Source organism: Neodiprion lecontei, chromosome 6 (assembly GCF_021901455.1).
Source record: "Neodiprion lecontei isolate iyNeoLeco1 chromosome 6, iyNeoLeco1.1, whole genome shotgun sequence".
NCBI lineage: Eukaryota > Metazoa > Arthropoda > Insecta > Hymenoptera > Diprionidae > Neodiprion > Neodiprion lecontei.
The window spans coordinates 30,845,990-30,869,792 of NC_060265.1; the positions used below are offsets into that span (position 1 = coordinate 30,845,990).

At 38.5% G+C, this 23,803-nt stretch overlaps 3 protein-coding genes across 10 annotated transcripts; 2 read left to right on the forward strand and 1 right to left on the reverse strand.

Annotated features, from left to right (window-relative positions):
- The first annotated feature begins 1,441 nt into the window (after window positions 1-1,441).
- LOC107226759 (exportin-7) lies at window positions 1,442-10,591 on the forward strand. Of its 8 annotated transcripts, none has more exons than XM_046743311.1 (15): window positions 1,442-1,581; window positions 2,650-3,284; window positions 3,350-3,516; window positions 3,607-3,831; window positions 3,912-4,782; window positions 4,996-5,287; window positions 5,372-5,516; window positions 5,664-5,811; window positions 5,924-6,083; window positions 6,204-6,606; window positions 6,758-6,920; window positions 8,127-8,204; window positions 8,364-8,557; window positions 8,666-8,793; window positions 8,901-10,591. In XM_046743311.1, the coding sequence occupies exons 2-15, from the start codon at window positions 3,029-3,031 to the stop codon at window positions 8,998-9,000; spliced, it is 3,330 nt and encodes a 1,109-aa protein (XP_046599267.1). In that variant the 5' UTR covers window positions 1,442-1,581; window positions 2,650-3,028; the 3' UTR covers window positions 9,001-10,591. The 8 variants fall into 8 exon arrangements, with proteins under 8 accessions (XP_046599267.1, XP_046599268.1, XP_015523155.1 ...); XM_046743312.1 differs by having other exon boundaries at window positions 1,461-1,581; window positions 3,044-3,284; XM_015667669.2 differs by having other exon boundaries at window positions 1,461-1,581; window positions 3,044-3,284; window positions 5,002-5,287.
- Window positions 10,592-11,532: 941 nt separating this feature from the next.
- Window positions 11,533-16,425, reverse strand: LOC107226733 (modular serine protease-like). Its single transcript, XM_015667641.2, has 9 exons — window positions 16,203-16,425; window positions 15,749-15,896; window positions 15,110-15,514; window positions 14,699-14,818; window positions 14,274-14,602; window positions 13,949-14,200; window positions 13,435-13,860; window positions 12,908-13,209; window positions 11,533-12,810 (listed from the first exon to the last, which is right to left on the reverse strand). Exons 1-9 carry the CDS (start codon window positions 16,399-16,401, stop codon window positions 12,709-12,711), a joined length of 2,283 nt encoding a protein of 760 aa, XP_015523127.2. The 5' UTR covers window positions 16,402-16,425; the 3' UTR covers window positions 11,533-12,708.
- A 1,215-nt stretch (window positions 16,426-17,640) lies between these two features.
- LOC107226764 (transferrin) lies at window positions 17,641-23,698 on the forward strand. The gene is made up of 9 exons (XM_015667676.2): window positions 17,641-17,886; window positions 20,166-20,399; window positions 20,487-20,765; window positions 21,021-21,181; window positions 21,281-21,435; window positions 21,551-21,943; window positions 22,059-22,516; window positions 22,686-22,813; window positions 22,897-23,698. Exons 1-9 carry the CDS (start codon window positions 17,829-17,831, stop codon window positions 23,209-23,211), a joined length of 2,181 nt encoding a protein of 726 aa, XP_015523162.2. The 5' UTR covers window positions 17,641-17,828; the 3' UTR covers window positions 23,212-23,698.
- Window positions 23,699-23,803: the final 105 nt, after the last annotated feature.

The window sequence follows — 23,803 nt, forward strand, 5'->3', positions numbered from 1 at the left end:
GGAGCTTAAATTGCGCATTTTACACGACCAGTAATCCGATTGAAGCAAAATGAAACAGAATCACTTACACGTGATACAAAGTTTTCTCAGTATGTACAACTATTTGCTTTTTAGAATAGTCGTGTTAAAATTTTTAATAATAAAGCATTGTCGCTTTAACGCTGATGTCGGAGAAGATTAATAAGTTGTCAAACGTTTATAAGACTTGATTGTATCGCTTTGTCTCGTCTTGTGTTCTGTACTCTATTATTCATAGAAATACGTACATTGATACGTGCATAAATAAATATATTCGTCACTTTTTGATAACTTTTTCAAGTCATGCAAACACAACTGATGAATAATTAAAAGCATCGAATAATAAGTGGTTTAAAAACTTTCAGGACGTACCTAAAAAGCTTTGATTTCAACGTTTCAGAGCTTGAATTCTATGACTGATAAATTATACAGGCTAGCAACGATTAATTTCGATACCTCGCGAAATTTCGAAGCAGTGATGATTAAACAAAAAAACTTTACCAGTTTGTTTTACACCTTATAAAAATTCATAAATTATTTTTACAATATTTCAAGCAACCCTTACGAATATATTTAGTATTGGATCAAATTTTGATTTTAGATTTTACAATATTTTTCCTGAATACGGAATTTAATTTGTCACGTCTTTGAGTTATCCTGTGTAAATACAAATATGAAATAATTTCATTTTTCATAAGAATCAAGATATCATCGTTATTTTTACCGAAAAGAAAATAATAGCATCCTGCTCCACCTATGTAGTATTTTGTAAGTAAACTTGTTACTTCAAATAACTCTGGAATAAACAGAGTTGCGTTGCGGGTTCTCACTACGTTATTTATAAGGGAATACATGAACACCGATTGTCAGCGAATTACTACCTGGCACAAAGCTTTACCAAATTACTGTAAGAACCCGTGGTCATACTCCCTTCTCGTATTTATTACAATTTTTTTCATTTTTGAGCTAAGTACGAATCAAACTGATTTCGAGCAAGGAGACATTTAAAAAAAATTGATCGTCGTTTGGATATGGACAGCAAAAAAATCGACCCTGCGTCAAGGTCGACAAGACTCATATTGTTTTATCTCATTAGGTGATGAGAAAATTTGCGACGCAATCGTTATGCTCGTCGTTATTGTCCAATGAAATTCAAACGGACCGTTGACTTCGATTTTTTTCGAAAGAAATTTAAAACTCACCCTGAACCATGTACTCTAAACGACGATGACCGGAAGACTTATTATGCCTATAAATTCGTAAACGACGTTCGTCTACACGTACGTTTCAATTTTTCATACAATAAACACGAATAGGAAGAATTTGCAAAAGCGTAAATTTACCCTTGTAAGGCTTACCGTGCAAAGGTGTCGCTGCCAGTTTGTTCCAGAGAACGAATCCGAGGGGAAGAGAAGAGCGGGCTAGCGATGCTCTCGTGCGTTTACCGAAGACTAACGCTCGGACGCTCGCTCGCGGCATCCCCCGTACTTCGGGTTTATCGTCGCATGTGATCGAGCCTTTCAGTAGTAGAAATGCAAAGCTGGAAAAATGGCGGATGAACAGGTGAGTTCTCAATCAAAATATATAAACTGGCTGGCGCTACTATGCAATAAGTTGACAAATCGTTGCGATAAATACACGCGCCAGACGTCGAGTTGTTAATCGTTGGTAAAAGAGAACCGACCGCGGACCGTAATCGAAATGTTTTTTACACCGTAAATTGTGCGTAATTGATGAAACTCTGTCGACTGGTTTAGCCGGACGCAAGTCGAGCCCCAACCCAGTGCAGTGTCAATCAAAACATTGTATAGCAAAGCGTTAAAGGACCGTCGGTGACAACGCGTCGCGTGAGATACGGTATCGTTGCGATATTAACAGCGTTGAAATTCCTCTTTTAAACAATCAAACGATGTTTAATCGATAGAATCTTTTACGACCGAAAGGTGGCATATAATCCCTTTCAACGATCCTTGTGCTCTCCAGTCTGCAATCACCTTTTATTACACACTAATCAACAGAAGCTCGTCTGCACTTAAACGGCGGCCTATGCAATGTTTGTTTTCTTTTGTTTCAAAATATTACCTACTATCGCTGGTGAACGTAAAACAGTCATAACCTAGAAACACCGTTTACGAAGAAGCGAAAATTTTCACTAACCTTTGTCTAGAAGGGACAGAATTCGGTGTTTCGGCACAATCGGTACTAAATTTTATCGACTTTCAACAGAGCATACTGTTAGAGGAGCGATTTGTATCAAGTTGTTGTTCACAGTTTGTTTAGCGGCATTTTTTTGTCATGAAATGTTGATTGATAATTGCTCTTCTAGCTGAATTTACATTGTTCGTTTAAACTTGCGGGTATATCGTAATAAACTAGTTGTAACAATCAAAGTAAATTTAAATTCAAATATATTCGGAAAAAGCATAACAGGAATATAATGCATTTGTGACAAATTTCACAATTTATCACGTAAAAATTATTAATATTTTCACGTTTTCACTGAGGATAATTTAACCTGTATGTTTATTATTATTTCTATTCGGCATGCATCAATGAGTACATTAGTAATTGGAGAATTGCTTTTTAACGTTTTTGTACTGAATTGTGTGTTCAATAATAAGCATTTTCCAGAATACATAAAATGGAAATGGGCCTGTGACCGCACAGTCTCCATGCCTGAATTGCACAGTCTAAAAATGTTAGTGAACTTATAAAAACCGAAGCCTGAAGGTTTGAATACTAGACACGTTGATAAACTACATAAATTTGATATATTAATTAATGACTGTTGATGTAGACAATAAACAAAAGTTGGGGATTTTGAATTGGTGATGTTTACCTCTACCCGCCCCCATGCAACTGCTAAAGTATACTAAATAACAATATAAATTAACTAAAGATGACGATTTAATAAACGTCATTTATAAACACAAACAACCGACAACGAGTGAAAATATGATACTTTATCAAATTAACAAACGATCCAAGATTGCTTAAGATCATCATAAGAATGAATCACGTACAGGAAGTACGGCAGCTGGAGTTGCTGTGCAAACAGCTGTACGAGTCCCACGACTCGGGACATCGTGCAGAGGCAGAAAAGGCTTTAGTCGGTTTTCAAAACGCGCCCGATACCTTGACTAAGTGTCAGCTGCTCCTAGATCGCGGGGATTCAGCCTATGCTCAATTATTGGCTGCTACGACTCTGGCTAAATTGGTATCGCGACCGTCGCAGGGGCTCAGTTTGCAGCACAGACTGGACATACGTGAGTAGAGTGATAAATCATTTGAGGAAAAACCTATTTGACAAAATGACGGGCTTTGCTTTCAGGAAATTATGTTCTCAACTACTTGGCAACCCAACCCAAGCTACCTAATTTTGTTATACAAGCTCTGGTAACCCTGTTTGCCAGGATATCAAAGCTCGGATGGTTTGACTCTGATAAAGAGGAATATGTGTTTAGGAATGTTGTTACTGATATTACAAAATTTCTCCAGGTTTGTTCTATTCATAATTTTTACCTTGGACTTGAACTACCGACTCATTCCTTTGGACTAAGTGAACTATTTGAATGTTTCATCATCTAGGGGTCAGTAGAGCATTGTATGATAGGAGTGCAGCTGCTTTCGCAGTTGACATGTGAAATGAATCAAATATCCGAAGTAGATGTGAATCGGTCATTTACAAAACATCGTAAAATAGCCAGCAGCTTCAGAGATTCTCAGCTATTTGAAATCTTCCGGCTCTCCTGCTCATTACTGAGCACTGCCCGTGAAAATTGTAAAAGTTTGAATTTCAGTGATGAAGCACAGGTACATAAAAATTGAACTTAGCATTGACATCGTTTCTAGATTCAGTTTCTCTCTAATATTGAGTATTTTTCCTATCACAGCACGGTTTGATGACACAACTTCTAAGGCTTGCACAGAATTGCTTGACGTTCGATTTTATCGGAACATCAACCGACGAAAGTTCCGATGATCTTTGTACTGTTCAAATACCGACCAGTTGGAGGCCAGCGTTTTTAGATTTCACGACATTAAAGTTATTTTTTGATCTCTACCACAGTCTACCCAACACTTTATCTTCGCTGGCACTTTCGTGCCTGGTACAAATAGCATCGGTGAGAAGGAGTCTGTTCTCAAACACCGAGAGAGCCAAGTTCTTGACGCATCTGGTAAATGGAGTGAAGCATATTTTACAAAATCCACAGGGATTGAGTGACCCAGAAAACTATCACGAATTCTGTAGATTACTAGCCCGTTTGAAAAGCAACTATCAACTCGGAGAATTGGTAATGGTAGAGAACTACCCAGAAGCTATACAACTGATAGCTAAGTTTACCGTACAAAGCCTGCAAATGTGGCAATTCGCACCTAACAGTGTTCACTATCTTTTGAGTCTTTGGCAAAGAATGGTAGCTTCGGTACCTTATGTCAAAGCGACGGAACCTCACCTGCTAGAAACCTACACTCCAGAAGTCTCAAACGCTTACATCACCTCGAGATTAGAATCTGTAGCCGTAGTAGTAAGAGAAGGATTAGAGGATCCGCTCGATGATTTAGGAATGGTGCAGCAGCAGCTCGAGCAATTATCTGTAATCGGGAGATGTGAATACCAAAAGACCTGCACCCTTTTGGTCCAGTTGTTCGATCAAGCAGCAAGAACCTATCAAGAACTCATGGCTCAAACAGCTTCGCCTGCTCAACAGATTGAGATCACGATACAAGAGGGACAGCTCACGTGGCTTGTCTATATTATCGGTAAGATTCACATGAGTCAGGTATTAGTTGAAGGATTATCATACATATTTAGCACAGCTTAGCTTTACCTTGCTGTTGAATGCAATTAATAGTAATAATAATATTAATATATCAAATTCAGCATCTCATCGTGTACAAATTGATCTCTTGATATACATGTTCCTGCAAAATCATTTGTCTATGAACGTGCTAGTACATAAACTCATAACAATGGTATAGGTAGTGCTATTGGAGGACGGGTGTCATTCCACAGTAACGATGAACATGACGCAATGGATGGAGAACTGGTATGCAGAGTTCTTCAGCTCATGAACTTGACCGATTCTAGACTGGCGCAGGGTGGCTGCGAAAAACTAGAGCTAGCTATGCTCAGTTTCTTTGAACAGTTTAGAAAAATATACGTAGGTGATCAAGTACAGAAAAATTCCAAAGTTTATAGAAGACTGTCAGATGTTTTGGGGCTTAATGACGAGGCCATGGTTCTTAGTGTATTCATTAGAAAAATGTGAGTAGTTATCGCTCTGTGCTTTTTCAATTTTCCAACAGAACACAGCGCTTATCTCTCCACGATATACTATTTTCGTTACAGAATAACAAATTTAAAGTACTGGGGACGAAGTGAACAAATTATTTCTAAGACCTTGCAGCTTCTTAACGACCTCTCGGTAGGATACAGTTGTGTAAGGAAACTGGTTAAATTAGAAGAGGTTCAATTTATGCTGAATAATCACACGGTAAGAATAAACTTTTTCATACCAATGAGCTTATTCTTCATGCTAGGTAAAAGCCACGGTAAAACATGCCTCATATGAACGACAAACACCCTTTGAATTATGTGGTCATCTTTTGCATTACTAATCTATTTTCCGTTACTTTTTCAGAGTGAACATTTTCCATTTTTAGGAAACAGTGTCGCTGTTTCTGAAATGCGATGTAGATCAATGTTTTACACTTCCCTTGGTAGATTGCTAATGGTCGATCTGGGAGAGGATGAAGAAAGGTTTCATACTTTCATGCTACCACTCACAGGTATCAGAATAATGTCAAAACATCTATATTAAGCTGTACAGTCCAGTCTATATTTCAATAGTGTTTTACTTCCGAATTAAAAATTACTGTAAAAAAAAAAAAACTATCACAGCTGCACTTGAGAGCCTCGGTCGACTCATGGGTGCTGCAGACACTCCATTATTTGCTGCTGAGGAAGCCAAAAAGGCACTAATTGGGCTCGCCAGAGATCTTCGGGGTCTTGCTTATGCCTTCAACACAAAACCTTCGTACATGATGTTATTTGATTGGATGTATCCTTCTTTGCATTTCTACTCCATTATTGAACATCTTTGTTTAGTTTATGGTCATCCTTCTCACATTCTAATCCCTAACAGAAATGAAACTTGATATTTTTCTCAACGAAAATTCAGTTATCCGAATTACACACCAATATTACTACATGCAGTAGAGTTATGGCATCACGAACCACAAGTGACCACGCCGGTCCTGAAGCTGTTTGCTGAGTTAGTACAAAACAGAACCCAGCGACTACAGTTTGATGTATCGTCGCCAAATGGTATATTGCTTTTCCGTGAAGCTAGCAAAGTTATATGTAGTTACGGTAACCACATATTGAATGTCGAAGTACCAAAAGATCAGATTTACCCGTTGAAGCTCAAAGGAATAAGTATTTGCTTCAGTATGCTGAAAGCAGCTTTGTGTGGAAGTTACGTTAACTTCGGGGTGTTTAGATTGTACGGCGACGAAGCCCTTGACAATGCCCTCAATACATTCGTCAAACTATTACTTAGCATACCGCAAAGCGATTTGTTGGTGAGTATTTTATGAAACAATCTTATTTCTATGACCAAAAATGTTCAGTGATTCGAAACGATGTTATTGAAGATTTCTTGCTATGAAATCCAATGCCAAGACTGACGTTATTTTAATTATTAAATTTCACACCTACGATTTTTCATTCCAGGACTACCCTAAACTATCGGCTACATATTATGTGCTCCTCGAATGCCTAGCGCAGGATCATATGGCTTTTTTGTCAACACTGGAGCCCAGGGTATTCCTGTACATCTTATCATCGATCAGCGAAGGCCTTACGGCACTAGGTGCGCTAAAAGACTCCTACACAGGTCTGTGCGGCTGATCATACCTTATTGCTACTCTCTCTAAATCCTCGATGCCGTGAACTCATGGTGCTATCAATAAGAGTCTACCTTAGACAGGATTCCAGTCCTATTTAATAAAACTTTTATTTATTCAAGAGTTTTTGGCTAGGAGTATAAAGTAGATACTAATTATTGGAAAAATCGTTTGTCTAAAGCGTATGTCATGTGCTTTTGCATTGTCGCTTGGAATGTGGACTTGCATCTGGGTATTATAGTTGTTGGCAACAAGCAATAATAATTTTGACCAAACAGGAAACATCAATTTCAAACGGATGCTTAAAGTCACTGCTCCATAATCGATTCAAACGAATGAAATTAATTACTTTAAAACCGTTGGCACAGAGAGAGGATTGGAGCGTGTAGAAACTAGACCCTTTTTATTTCACCAAAAAATTTATGAACACTGCTGCTTCGAGAAGCATTATTAAAATCTAACACTTAGAAATGCCATATATTATTTCTTTTAAAGCATTATATCTGTCACATTAATGTTAATCATATGTTATCAGTATACTGTGGAATGAGTTGAAGAAAATTATCGTATATATTGCGAAAGAACACTGGGTCTAGCACATGTAGTCAGCCGCACAGCTGGAAATTTCATTAATATTTTTAATTTACATGTTTTCTCCAATTTTGTTATTCTTTCTTTTTTTTTTTTATCCTAGTAGCCTCGACCACTAATTTACTAACGAAAAGAGCATGGAATAACCGTATCCAAGTTGACATGTTAAAAGTTTGCCTTTCCGTCTACGTAATTCAATCGAAAAAATAATTTATATCATGGATTCCGCCTTTGTAGTCGGAAATTCAGGCTTTCAAAGAGAACGATCACAAGCATTGATTACAAAATTAAAGGGCTTATCTCAGTGAACGCTAATCGTTATACGGAGTTATAAATTTACCAATAAACTTTCACACGCGTATGCTATGGATCACCGAAAATTCTAATTATACTCTTTTCGTCCTGTATCTACACGAATAACAAGTATTTTCATTAATTGGATTTTCGTTGTGACAAAATTGTTAAAGGTAGGTGCTTATATGCTTTGTGATCATTGTTTTCATTATTTTATCAAGGTATCAATTGTATCTTTTGATGCGTATGCCGCTAAACTATTTATCCGTTTATCACACTTGTCTGATAGAAGAGATTTGCTTGTGTTACAGACACTATGGTTTGCACTGGTTGCTGCGCAACGCTAGATCACATTGTGTCATACTTGTTCAAACAGCTGTATCAAAAAGGTAAGGGGAAACTTATTTGAAGGAAAATACAACTTGACACTCCAGCATAAACTTATTATTCAAGAGAATGAAGACAAATTTGCTTTTGTTGCCAATCACTGGCTTCTTCCAGTTAAACTCTCCGCAAATAGTTGTTCCGAAAATGCTTTTTTATTGTAGCCGGCGTTTACCCTGGGAAAAAAAGTGCCTCGGTACCAGGTGGGGGCGAATTGTTTTTACAAGTTTTGGAACAGCACCCCGGAATTCTTCAGCAAATACTGAGCACAGTATTGAACGTTATAATGTTTGAAGATTGTAGAAACCAATGGAGTATGTCCAGACCCCTCTTGGGTTTAATACTCTTAAACGAAGAGGTAAAAATACCTTTCTATAAAATTTGTAAACTACCGTTTGCTCCTCTAGTGATGCCCTATTGGCTTTATATCATAGAAGAAGGTGAAAATCGTATACTTTGTTTTCAGTATTTCAACCAATTGCGACAGAACATAATTAGGAGTCAACCGGTTGACAAACAAGGTGCCATGGCGCAGTGGTTCGAAAACCTAATGGATGGTATCGAGAGAAATCTACTGACCAAAAATAGAGACAGGTGAATCTTTTGGTTTTCAGTGTTTGACGTATTTATAGAAAAAAGTCTGTAGTATGGATTCGACTCTTCTTATTTACATAACGCTTTTGTGACTTTTTGGTTCTCAGGTTTACACAGAATCTATCAATGTTCAGGAGAGATATAAACGACTTTCTCAAGGGTCCCAATATGTCTGCAAATTCAGTCAGTGATATGATGACTTCGTAGTGGCTCGGTCACCTAGGTTATGACCGGTGTGACAAAATTTTTACCCGCCAAATGCTTGACTGTGCGTGTGTGTGAGTGTACCTATGAATTGTGATGGTATTTTCGTTTTAGATATATACATAATAAGTATAGTAACGGTGTATTAATACTGCGATCTTACAATGGCTCTCTGCGAGTTGGCATCCTATTTAAATTCACGTCTGAATTTTTAATTTCCGGTCACTGAATGTAGCGTGCTGTTTTATCAAGCTCAGTGGTGGGATAATAACAATACTATAGACAGATACATACACATATATCCAGTGAATTTTAATTTCAAGTAATCCGTTGTAATTGTTTCCACCTATCTCTTCTAATGCTATTTTGGTATTTAAATTCGGCGCGTAACGTAATTTTTTTTTTTACACATCCATATCCATGGTTCGACAGGACATGTTAAAACAGTAGCTACCTTCTGTTTCTTCTAAGTATGTTTTATTACGTCGTCTGACAGATTGAATGAGTTATTTTTATGCTTCTAAACTACAGAAAATTGATCAAATCATTTGAAATGTAAACGTACATGAATGTGGTGAGACAGTGATCTAAATTTTATAAATGTAAATTGACGTCTTTGACAATTGAGTAATATTCTTTGACTTTTTTTTTTAACTTTGCCTATAGTGCCTATGTACATTCAGCATTGCGTATAAACATTGTTTATATAAGCGCTGTTTTACCACCCGTAACTCAGTGACAGGGTGGCGACAGACTGAGATTAGTCATGGAATTTAGTAATTCGTGAAAAGTCGGGGAATTTTATTTCAGTAAAATTGGCGCTACCCTGAGTGATTACTAATCAAATAAATCAATAACTTCTCTAAAACTGTTTGTGCGATAAATTGCAAAATTATTCGTTAAAGAAATGTAAAGTTTGATCACAAAGATAATAATACATAAATGCTACGAAATATTTTGGATGAAAAATTTGGATAACCATATTGACTGCAGAAAAAATGTGAGATTTGGTTTTTAAATTCAGTGCACTTCGATAAAACAAGCGCTTTCAATGTATTTCATTACTTTAAAACGAATGTGTATTAGTTAGCTTGACATAGAAGCAGAGAGAATGGAATGAAAGAACGGATCGTATATTAATGACGAAGAAAAGAAACTACTGAAATACGATTGAGAATACAGAGCCATGTGGCAGTCAACTCGTAGGTATGATTAAAGTAATATGGATGTTAATTGATGCATAGTTGGTATGCTTCCGTACATTGGAATGTGCTACTAGTTTTCGTCCTTTTTATTCCAATATAACATACATGCCCTATATCAAAGTTTTGTATTGGCCACAAAGAGTGTAGTGTAAGTGTGGACCGCGGCCTTAAAACCTGTTTGTGGCAATGCTGGAATAGTGTGCAGTGGCGGGTGATTCTGACAATGAGAGTTTGAGCATTAGGAGCCGGAGTTACACAAATTTACGTTCAGAACTTGATATGTAACGTTAACTGGACTACACAACGGACTATATACACAAAGTCAGTCTGCTGTGAACTTTGTGAATGATGTAAATGAAGATATCATTAAATAATATCGTGTAAGAGTGCATAGTCGTTATTATTATTATTATTATTACTACTACTACTACTATTACTACTATTAATATTATTATGAACATATTATTGTAACAAACAACAAAAATATGAAAAGAAATAGATCCTTAAATATATATATATATATATATATATATATATATAGTATGAAATAAATTGAACACAGTGTAGCCTGCAGCCACATACCTATACAAATATTACATACACACTTACATACGAGTATACGTGATACTACTAATTATACTTTCTTTTCGAAAGTATTATATCATTATTCGTATTCTCAGTTTTGCTTGCACAATTTAGGAGATTGATAAATCTCGCGAAGTCAAAAAAAGCGAAGAAAAAAAGGAATATACTCATATATAGATATGAATATAACCTTCGACTTTTATTATCTATGTGTAATATACGAAATTCATAAACCTAGGTGTGACGATCGGATGTTATTCATCTTGTATTTTAAACGTGGTCGCGCCTCATTTTTTCTCCCAAGTAAAAGGATCTTAGTTACGCGACCTTTGATTATATTTTTCGTAAATATAACGATAGGAAAAATTTTATACACTTTTACCAAAATTTAAATTAATATATTTTGAAAAATATGACCGACATGTACACGTGTTTTACATTTCTTCGTATATAAATTATTACGCGTTAGCTAAATTAATGATTGGACCGAAATATCAACGATTAATTTCGAAATAGTTTTATGCGCTATTAACATTAAAAAAAAAAAACGTATAAGAATACTTTGATTCTATTTATTGGAAGGAAAAACACAGAATTCAAATTCTTGCGAATGTTAAATTCACACTTGGATAAATAATCAATTCATCCATTTGGATTAGAATTATTTAATGTTGGAAGCAAACCAGTACTGTGAGGAGTTTCTTAGCTGCTATAGAGCTATGCGTTGTATTTTTCTCTATGATTGATACAAGTACAGAATCATTCTCCCATATTACATTAAATAATTTAGTTGCAACATGCAATAAAACACAATAAATACATTTTTCATCACATGTAGTAATGATTAGCAGAATTGAAACAGAATATGGAGTGATTAAATGACGCAGGGAATCCGATATTCTCTTCATATTTTCACGAATGCATCATGTTGTTAATTAATTTACCATTTAAACTTTTACTTGCCAAACAGACTAAGGAAAACGATTATTAAGTGGATTATTTGGTGCTGTGTAATTACAGTGAATATATTTCCTTCCTTATTTCATTATTATTATTACTATTGTTTTTATTACTACTACTACTACTACTACTATTATTATTATGATTATCATTATTATTATTGTTTACATTTTTTAGTGGTTTAAAATTTGTGATAACTTTGTCAAGACGTCACTTGAGAACTTTTTTTTTACCCAAATACATCGCGATATATCTTGTCGGTCAGTCTGTCTGAGATTGATTTTAGTTTTACTTACTCACTTTCTTCCTACAGATTCCACTATCCTATCTATTAACAGTTTCTTTGCGTTAATAAATATTTCATATCGCCGAACTAATCGGGGCCGATTTTTCAAGTAGATATGCTTCATTTCTTTTTACCAAGTGAAAATTGTTTTCCAGCGTTTCATATGGTTAACTTGCACGTAATAATTGAAGCATGTTACTTTCGATATTTTTTTTCAATTAATAAATAATAATTGATAAACTGTGAGTCGGGACAGTGAGCAGGCATGTACATGATACACAATATAAATATGCACATAAGAGAAAATTTGGAACGTTTAAAATAATTGAAATATTAATATATAAATAGATATCTGATAATCTTGGTTGTTACGGTTGTTGATGTTATAGCTTGTTTTTGAAGTGAGAAAAAATATTTAAAAAATAATTATCATACGTCAATTATTATTTACACGCAAGTTCAAAAAAGAAAAGAGGAAATGAAGATTAAAAAAAAGATGTTATGTCGAATTATTGTTTGCATAATAATTTCCCTTATTTGAATCATACATAATTCGATATTTATAGACGTAACTAACAATAAGAGTAACTACAAAAATGGTTCGTTCAATGTAACATATACTTTTTCACTGTCGAGATAGGACTCCAGAAATGATTTCTCGAAAATAGAAGGATACTATCCAATCGTATCATGATTCGGAAAGTCTGATAAATTGGATGGACCAATCACAGGTGTATTGTCGATATATTTTTTAATCCACGTAGCGTAGGCCGAAACCTAAAGAAAATCAAAAAATGATAAAACAAAGATTGCGATTATTCCCATAATCTCAGAGCAAATTGATGGATTGTCGTGGCGAAGAAAAGACGGTCACCTTTGTGAATATGGTGTAATAATTTGGGTCGCAAAAGCTGGTCCCTAAACGTCTCGGGCTGATCGAAACAACGCCGTGTATTTCCCAGCGCGTAGAATTTGGCTTAGGAAGAAACAAACCGCCGCCGCTATCCCCGTTGCAGACCCCCGTTCCGTTTCCCCATCCCGCACAGAACGATGTGTACGTTATGTACTTCCGGAAATCCCTCTTTTGCTTTTGGTAACACTTTTCGTTTGAAACTATCTCCACTGACGCCATCCTAAGCGACGCACCGAACGTGTCGTTTTCGGTTATTCCCATGCCTGCAATATAAATAAGGACTAAGCTCCACTTTCATACTCCTCCGATTGTTTTCATAACTAAGGTAATTTCATTTTTGAGGAGGTTCGCGTTCAAACTGATCTACGAAGATTGATTATGTCTTGAAACGAACTTCAACCGTCGATTGACTCGAAAAAATCTCGCGCCCATTTCAGTGACGAAACTCTGAACATTTTATCAGAGCTTTCGTTTGCTCGTAAACTCACCGATCACCAGTCCAATAGCACCGTCTCTTTGTACCACGTCATTGGCATCGGTCCAATCAATGCAGACTGGTTTGACGCACGAATTAATTACCACCGGTTTTTTCAGGACCAATATAGCAAGGTCCGAGCCGTAGTTTCCTTCGCGGTCCTGATAGGAATACTGCAATTCGATATTTTCTACATCGAAGACCTGCGTATCTTCTCCTTGGCCATCGAAATCGCTCGAGAAACCACAGAGGACGACTTTCAAGAGATCAACATCGCTCTGCCACACGCAATGGCCAGCCGTGAGAACCAAACGTTCCGCGATCAGAGTTCCGCCGCAGAAAAAACTCGGCTTTCCATTCTCGAATGAAAATAATGCAGCATGCCACGGAAGATGATCGCTCAAAGACGCCTCCCATCCGTTAACTATCAATGGCAGAACTGAAAATACCATGGGAATGAAATACCGAAAAGCCATTGAACCGAGCTGTGAGGATTGATCATTAATTGTTCGCCTGAAGAATTTTACCCGACAGATCTCGATTTCCGCACTCCGGTTTACAGCTAAGATGCTTTCGACTCCATGTCCCGTCATGCAAACACGTAGCGTGAGATGCTCCGGCTTCGGGTTCGTAGTAAATTGGACATTCCAAGAAAGCCTGAGTGCCTACAGGAACGTAACGATCGCAAGGTATCCATCCTTCACGAGGACCCCATTTCACTTCGCACCTTTTAATCGCTCCAGGCGCAGCTAAAGGTGGGCAAGTTATACTCCCACTTTCTGAAAAATTCCGACTACTATTGTTCCGCGATAATATGCCCGCAGGAGTGATATAAAATGAAGAAAAGCTGACCCGTGGGACACGTTGGGATCGAAGGTGTCCATTCGTTGTCTTCGCAGAAGACTGTGCCGGGGCCTTCGAGGGATCCTTCGATGTCGCAGAAGTATTCGAGCTTCGTTAATTCCGCGACAACTTCGCCTGGTCGACAGTCCGGACAGCCTGAAACTCTGTAGTGGGTTCCAGGTTTCGTAGGTGGCAAGCGGCAAGCTCCTTCCGGCAAACTGACGCCGCATATTTTCTCGTCTTCGTCGCTCCAATCGTGACAGTTTTGCTCGAAATTACACTTTTTGCTCTCCGGTATGCAACCACCGTAGGAACAGCGGAAGAACCCTGGTGGGCACCTGACCAGATGGATATTTACGGTGTCAAAAGTACTTTGGAAGTCGGAACTTGTCAATACTGAAACCCCAACAGCTCGGCTGCAGATAGATACCTACGTGTGCATGCTGCACCGTTCGAAGTCTTCATCCGAACCATCCCTACACTGGTGACTTCCATCGCACACTTTATTATTAGGTATGCACTGCCCACCGCTTCCGCAGGTGAATTCTTGATCGCTGTTGGTAGAAGAGGTTGAGAACAGAGTAGGTATACAATGCCGGTTTTGAATACAGATTCCCATACCGACATTTACCGACACTTAGCCAAGGCACAAACCTTTTTCTAGAATTCAAGTCAGCCAGAGTGGGGATATTCGCCACCGTCGAATATTCCAGAAAAAGGTTTGTGTTTTGGCTAAGTGTCGGTATGGGAATATGTATCCAGAACCGGTCTTGTATTCCTACTCAAAGGCTTAATCGGAAGCTTGTGCAAACTTCAACCGATGGAGTCCAACGAGATTCCTGTACCTGCACTTATATTCCTCGCATTCGGAGCCGCGGCAATTCATCGCTCTGCAAGTAGCCGGGTCTTCGTCAGTCGCATCGATGCAGTCCTTGGTACCGTCGCACATGACTTCCTGGTGAACGCATCCACCGTAAGAGCAGTGATAGGTGTGCGATGGGCACGGATGGCCGAGACAAGTTGTGGCGTTCTCGTCGCTGCCATCCCGACAGTCCGAATAGCCGTTGCAAATATCTTTCAGCGGAATGCACTCGGGAGAATCGACGCATTGAAACTCACGATCGGTGCAAATTTCGGCTACGTTGCAGCGCGTCTCGTCGCTACCGTCCGCACAATTTTCAATCCCATCACATCGAGATCCCCGGGGTATACATGCTCCGTAGGCACACCGGAAGGTGGAGATTGGACATCTGCACCGAACGCTCAGAATTTTTCAAACGGTAAAAATAAATACATGGCCAGAAAAAACCATGTGACAAAGGCAGCAATATTTTGTTTGTCGGTATTTTTGCCTTTTCTAATTGTCTTGAAAGATTTAGCATTTTTGCAAAATTCTTTGGGCGGAGCACAACGGTCGATTGCGTGCTAAATTATACGGCATTCAAAATTTAGAATTTGTATTTATCAATTGGTGAAATTCTTACACGACGTGACGACAAAGTTTTCGAGTTTCATCGGAAACGTCATGGCAATCAGGTTTTCCATCGCAGACTCGGGCGAGAAGAATTTCGGATCCATCAACGCAGACGAATGACGAGGGTCCTTCCGGCACTTCCTTCACCGCGTTATAAGCTTAAACGGGGATGAATGACGTCACGAATTTACGGCGATACCATTAACATTAAATATTGACACAGTTGCTCGAGACGTACGTACATCTGTCCAAAGAATCGGTTCGAACGGACGGCACTAAACATTATCTTATGCCCTATAGAACATGTCGCATGTAGATGCCAGTCTAAGTATGCACCGAGGTTATTTCGATAACTTTCCTCATCTATATTCAATGCATATGTACACAACGTGCAAACGATTTAGCGTTGCGTCTAATTTGGAATTGTAGGTTTCCTTGCTTAATAATAATTCGTGATATCTTACCAGAAGATACAGAGCAGGTAGAAATGGCCAGCAGAACGCGCAACATTTTTGATTGATTTGAAAACAAGCTGCGGTTACTGCTGGCTTTATATATATATCTATTTCTGGCGTTACAGCGTACTGGTACGTATAATATGTCGGATGTAGTCAACGCGCGACCCGTTGAAAATCTAATGGAAACTTGGTTGTTCTTTGGCATTATATTCAGACGAGACTAATCGTCGCTTTCACGGAAAATTGTGCTTTTGTTCAGTATATAACGCAAAAGTATGCCGCTTATTATCACGTCACATTTCCGTGTCGAGTGTCCTTTGTGGAGTTGGTGCTGTAGTAAAGTATTAAAACGATGGGTTTTCCAGTGATCGGTGTGGTTCGATAATGTGAAACGTTTATTCAATTGCGAATAAAATTAGCCCGCTTCGATGATTATGCAAAAAAACGTTTGTCAAATAAAATTCTAAGTAGAAAAACAAAGGAACATAATATAATTTTTTATCGTCATCTACAATCCCCGGAAAACCAGAAAATAAATATGGAACTCAGATAAAATTCAGCAAGATCTTTCCGCGCCTGGTTGACTATTCTTATCTTTCTCCGTACGAATAGAATAAACACATTGTCATCTAAAAACCTTCCTTCAAACAAATGTAACAGGCAGACTAACGATCTCGAAATTGAAGTTACAAATAGACTTTCCTTTTGTCTGCAGAAAAGTAGCCGGCAATGAAAAGAACGTTATAGGAAAATATCAAGATGATTCCTTATCATCATCATTGGTGCTAAATCACAGATATCAAGTTATAAATCCTATTTGCAGACAGCTTATCAAGAATAATGCCGAGCGATTTAGGAAACACTGAAAATTGTTCTTTAATTGGAATTTGCATTACATGAGAAGGTAAATTAGATACCCGTCATGGAATTTTATAATTTTTTACTCATGTGTAAACTGGAGGACAATTCGACTAATAAAGTGGAAGTTGAAGACTACATGATCTCATTTTCTTCTCTACAGTTCATAAATGTGTTCTGGATAATCCAGCTGTTGCCAATTAGTCGTCAAAAGTCTCAACGTATACCGAGTGTGCGGTATTAATAACGATAAAATAAAATTTCAACGCCGACAGGCCAAATATTGTAATGTCAGAAATACACATCCATACGATTATCAGTCGGTGCCGAGATTACGGCGATTGGTGAAGATGAAAAATCCGAGTTAAACGGTGAAGCAAGGGTCTGTAAGGCGTCATCGTTTTTCAAAGGAAAAACGCCTCGTCAAATCGAGGTTTCTAGGAACGATTTTGTGAGAAATAGGGGCCGCGTATCTGCGTTTTGTACGCCTGTATAATATCGCGAGCGCGAATCGTAACGTGAAGCTTTATCTGTATCGATGTACAGGTAGGTAGGTAGGTAGGTAGGTAGGTATGTTTCACGCGGCGAGTTACGTACGCGCCTGTTGCTCGGGAGTGTGAGCCACGTTATCATTAGTTTATCTAAAAGGAAGAGGTACCTCGGCACACCTAGTTTTCGACTGGTCAGCGGCAAAAACGCCCGATTTTCGTTGCGGATCGCGTTTAACTCCGCCTGAAAGACTTTCGGCATTTTTCATATCCAGTTAAGCATAGGATGAGGGCTGTGTACCTCGTGTTTCTGTTCCTCGGCGCTGTCGCAGCACAAGAAAAATGTGAGTCAGTAACATTACGTACATCGTATAACGAAAAATTAGAGGATAACTGAGGGAATTGTCATGGCCAAATGTGACTGACATGTATGGCTGTAATTTCGTCTCAATTTATCGTCTTCGACTTTTTTTTTCAAGGCTCGTCCTTGCTATTTATTTGCCTAATTCCGACGTGAACGTGAAGTGAGAATTTTACTGCTTTACTTAACGCTAAATCTTTCGAAATTTCTGTCAATTAGTAACACGAGTGTCTGTATAGTCATCGAATGCAGGTTCGTCTTGTTATAATCCAGGGGGTTGAAGACGGGATCCCATGATTTCATTTGTTGTTTTAGGGATTGTTTATAGTGGATGAAATTCAGTATGGATAATACCGGTAAGGAGGATTTTGTTAATACTATAGAATACAAGAGCAAGAACCTTGAGCTACATACCTCATTTACACATGCACCGTGTAACGTTAATTAACAATTACACAGAGCCGCGTTTTATCAATTTCAGCTATAACATCGCATTGGCAGTATAATCTATATCGATAAATGATGACTATATCTTGCGTAACTCGTTGAATTAAGGCACAGACACTTGTATTATTATCATTGTTACAACACGGAGACTTGAGACGCCGGACGCGGTGAGAACAATAACAATCAGTAATAATGCCACAATGGAAGTTACATCAATATCGTGTGTACAATAATAAAATACGCTGCATGGTCTAGACTTAAAACGCAATGTGCACTACGCAAGTTTGCCGCTATTGTTTCGGCACAGAAGTAATGTATTTTCGGTTGAATTGATTTTCAAACATACACGGCAGTAAAAATTGTTGATCTTTTAAACGCAATGCAGTAATTTTTTTTTTTTTTTTATCACCTATTCTTAGCTTGTCAGGTGCGAGATGCGTGAACGAATTGCTCTTTCAACGAAACCTGAATCGCGTAATATCTTTCATCGGAAAGAAAGATTATAGCCTTTAAAAGATGGTGGAATTTCTGATACCCAGATTTTTCGACAGTTCAAATTGTGCTAATGAATATCACTCAATCTATACAACTGGCTAAATCTACTTGCAAACATGAAGGCAATTCATTGAGAGTTTCATGCAAATTCTTCCGACAAGTATAGTTGTGAATTTCAATATTCGCACAATAGCGAGTTCAATGTCAAAGTATTTTTTAATCTGAACGGTGAAAAGTCAGGTAGCCCGGGAATATGAAGCAGCGTAAGGTGTAAAAAGTGTAGACGCAATGAAAAAATCCATCGATTTCTCATAATCCTACACAGATTTCATACACGATAAATTTATAACTTGACCCAAAGATAAACTAGCCTGACCGCTTTTAGGCTCACGGATATCAAATTAATCGTGGCATAGCGATTAGGAACAAATAGTCAAAGTTCTATCGGATCCACAATGTTACGTGATTTTCTTCTCAGACTTGAATAGTCGACTTGGTAATTCTTCCTTAATTGGTATATGCATCTTTCTCCAACTTATATACATATATCTAGGCAAGATGAATAGCTACTTTATAAAATACAAAAATAATCATTCAACGTACGTCAGAAACGACATTTAATTGGTACATAAATTACTCCTTATCACTTCACGTATTTAATCAGGTGACAAAATCACGCGCTGAATGAGGAGCCAATCTACTCGATGGCATCTTTACAGTATTTGCTGCACTGAAAAATACACGACATTGAAATTTCAGTTTTTGCATCTTAATTTATAGCTTTCGCTAATTTTGCAGTAAGTCATTCCCAGGTTCAATCCTTGTAATTCATCACTGCAGTTAAATAGAAACAAAATTACGGTGCATTACTCGTGAACACCTTCAATGAAATTGTATAAAAGTTCTTAAACTAGAAATAATTTCGTACACCGCACGAAAAGTTCGACTAGAATTTTCGCACAGTTTGGTACAGGGGCATATTAGTTGTACATAAGTGAACGGTAGAGCACGTATAGGTAGTGATACACCTATACATTTATATATAGATATGTAAGCATCCGTATCTCTCACGTATTAAAGAAGATAATATTCCTAATGCTTATCTCCGCTGCCATGACGACGCCCTAATTTTTAATAAAATCCCTGCATGCTGTCAAACGTGGCATTGAAGGATCGAAGCTCTTATTATTTACGTAGAATATCCGCTTCGCCAATTTTACGTTTACTTTTCTCCTTAGCATCAGAGTATCACTATAAGATAGGAAATTGTTGCGTCTGTAGCAAAACTAATTATTTGAACATCATCATTCATCTTTTCAGACAAACTTTGCGCTACTTCAGCTATCAATCCAGTTACTTGTGTTTCACTCCAGAGAGGCGAAAGTCAAGTATCATGCGTTATTGTGGAGAACAGCTCGGAGTGTGCGATAAAATTAAACCGCGGAGAGGTTGATTTCGGGATTTTCACTGCCGAGGAAGCTTTGCTTGCTTATAACTTTTATCCATCGGATTCGCAAGTTATTGCTCAGTTGAAGCACCCGGAAAGAGTTAACGGTATTAATTATTGTCTTAAAGGACCACGTCGGCATACGTTTTTTTCCAAATAAAGTGACGAGCTTATTCAATGTCCGTTACTTTCAGAAACCCACGAGTTCAAAACTGTAGCTGTTGTTCCGAGCAATTTCACCGCGGGGAACTTGGATAATCTGAAACAAGGCGGTTTCTGCCACCCGGGCTTCAGCAAGACGCAACTATGGAACGACAATATCCTCAAGTGGTTCGAAAAAAAGCTTTACAATCAGACCTGCGACTCAAGCCTAACAACCGCTGAGAATGAAGCTGCAAACCTGAAGAATTACTTTGGAAAAGCTTGCAGACCGGGAAATTGGGTTTCAGAGTCATCGCACGACGCAGCATTGAGTAATCATATTTTTTCGTATTTCGAATATTCTATTTTCAAGCTCTCTTCGCTGCTGGTTCAAATTTTCACTTTACCGATTATGATTTTATTATGAGAAAACTAACTGCAACGTTCCTCAATTCGTACCTCATTCATAATCACGCGACTGTGCGAAAAAGTTACATCGAGGGTACTGCAAACAGCACCTATTATACATTCTATATTCTATACATTCTACATTCTAATCAATTTGCGTTTTACTTCGACATTTCCAGAACAAAAATATCCAGAGCTCTGCGCAGCTTGCGACAATACGACTGCTTGTCAATACGCCAACACCGATAACCATGGACATATTGGTGCGCTGAACTGTTTGCTTGGAGGCAAAGGAAAGGTGGCCTACGTTGCCCTGAGTTACGTCCAGCAATACTTTGACGTACGTATTTTGAAGTCGTCGCTAAACACAAATAATCAAGGAACTATTCCATGCTCCCCTTATGGATTTTGATATATCAGGTTTATTCATGGATTCTAGATCAACAATCCCGTTTCGAGCACTAACGCGAACACAAACACTTCAATCTTGAATTCGTATCGATTTTTATGCACGAATGGTAGCCTGGACCAATTGAACTCTACAGATCCTTGCAGCTGGCTCAAGCAACCTTGGCAGATGATTTTGGCCCGAAAGTAAGAATGCTTCGATTTGGATCGTTTTCTACAGAACTAGGAGTTATACTAATACCTTGAAAGCATTAGATGAAAAAAACAATTCGACAACATGCATTGTTGGTTTGAATTTCAGCGACATTGCAGCCGCGCTCCAGGAGAAGCTGAAGGGTTGGCTATCGACGGATTCAGCTGTCCAAGACTGGACTGCGGCTTTGAAGTCGATTCTTGAGAAAGAGACCGTGGTTCAATATTTACCCGAACTGAAAAGTCTGACGGCATACCTTTCGGACGGAAGAGAACTTGCGACTGCAACGTCGGGTTGCGGTAGTAACATTCGATGGTGCACGGTAAACACCGAGGAAAACAACAAGTGCAATTGGATAGCCAAAGCAGTTTCTACTCACGGTATCCAACCAGACGTATCCTGCAAACCGGCCAATTCTACTTTTGAATGCCTCCGTGACATAGCAAGCGACAGCGCGGATATCATCACGATTGATTCAAACTATGGTCATTTCGCGAGACAGTAAGTAATTTTACCCAATTCGATGATCAATCCTCACCCGCGCACATTTCTCGTTACTTTCCAACGTCTCGTCCGATTCTGCGGTTCAGAAATTTAAGACCGCGTTTTACTCCAGGGTTTTCAATTTGTCGACGGTCATGTACACCGAGACGGAAAACGACAGGAACAGCGTGGTGATAGCGGTTGTTCGCGAGGGTACCACTTACAACGTATCAAGTTTTGCTACCTTGAAGTCCCGCTCGGCCTGTTTCCCCGAGTTCGGAGGTATCGCTTGGCTTAGTTTTGTCAACGCTGCTCGTCTGAACAACGTCATATCTAACTCCTGCGACGTGGTAACACAAGTGACGAGCCTTCTGTCCAGCGCTTGTGCACCGGGATTCGGTGACGGAAATCATCAGAACAGCACCACTGGAACCACATCGTCAAAGCTATGCTCTCTTTGCCCGGTCGAAGCCAACAACTCATCCTGTTCAGCAAATCACAGCAATATTTATTACGGAGACAAAGGGGCCCTTGAATGCCTCAAGAGCGGTGCTGGCGACGTAGCTTTCATAGAGTATTTGAACTTGCGCGGTAAGTTCGTCGTTGAGTGAATAGTATACCTGTTATACGTTTGAAAAGACGGGCGTACAATATTTACGGTATACCGTTCGTGCCATACTCGAGAGAATTGAAATTTTTGCACAACGTCGGATTAATGATCAGCAACGTCTCAAACGTTTTTATGCTTCCTTTTTTTCAGACGACATTGCAGCCGGAGTTATAAATGCGTCGCAATACCGAGTATTGTGCAGAAACGGTAGCTTGTCTTTGTACACAGGGTTTCAGGTTGACGAACAGTGCGCGCTTTCCATTACCATCGACAGTGAGGTAAAGATGGAATTATACTCGGTTTCAATTATGCAAAATCGTATGCAATTCTTACCGACTCAACGCACGATATATTGTTGTAGGTGATGGGACGAAAGAACGCATCTGCGATAAATACAACGGATACAGTTTTGGCGCTGTTGAAAATTGAGGATTGGCTGGGATATCGCGTGGAAACACTGAGACCGATCGACGTTTACGGTCCGTTTAATGGTACAAAGAATCTTTTATTCAAGGATTCAACAACTGGCCTCGAGACCACGAACTCAACGCTCAAAACAGTCCTAGCGTACAAAGAGCTTTTCGCTCATTACGAGAGCTGTACCGGCTCTGGAAGCATTACTGTACTTGCCAGCTTCAGCACGATTCTGCTATTATTCTTGGCTCATTGTTTGTAAAATATTAACAGAGTTTAATTATTTATGTATTACTATAAACTTGTAAGTATGGTAGGTGAGATCAATAATACCTATTATTATGTTATCATTATGTGTTCCGTTTGCTATTTAGTATTGTGTAATTTCTATATAACACGTAAGTTTAGAATTACATTTTCTAAGAATAAATTAATAAAAATCTTGTAACCATACAATTATCATGACCTATGAGGTTTGTTTCAATATCGTATCTTTTGTTCATCACTTATAATTCATGTGCTCAACAGTGAAACTCGCGGAAAAGTTTTACCGTCTCAAACAAAATGAACAATAAATACGCCAAAGCTGAGATCACTCTTTTTGTATACTCACACGGAAACACGAAGTTGAATGTAAGTGAACGCCTGTAGTGCAAACAATGTTACGTTGAAAAATAGCGAGAAATACGCTATAGCTGTGCAGCGTTCAATCACAATAAACCGAACGCTGATAATAAAGCGAGAAAATACACTGCTGATTTTATTTATATCCAAGCTTCAACCGGGGCGAAAAAAGGAGTAAAATAAAAAAGTTTAAGCATCGGTTTGGGGGGAGTTTGTTCTAAATTCGGACG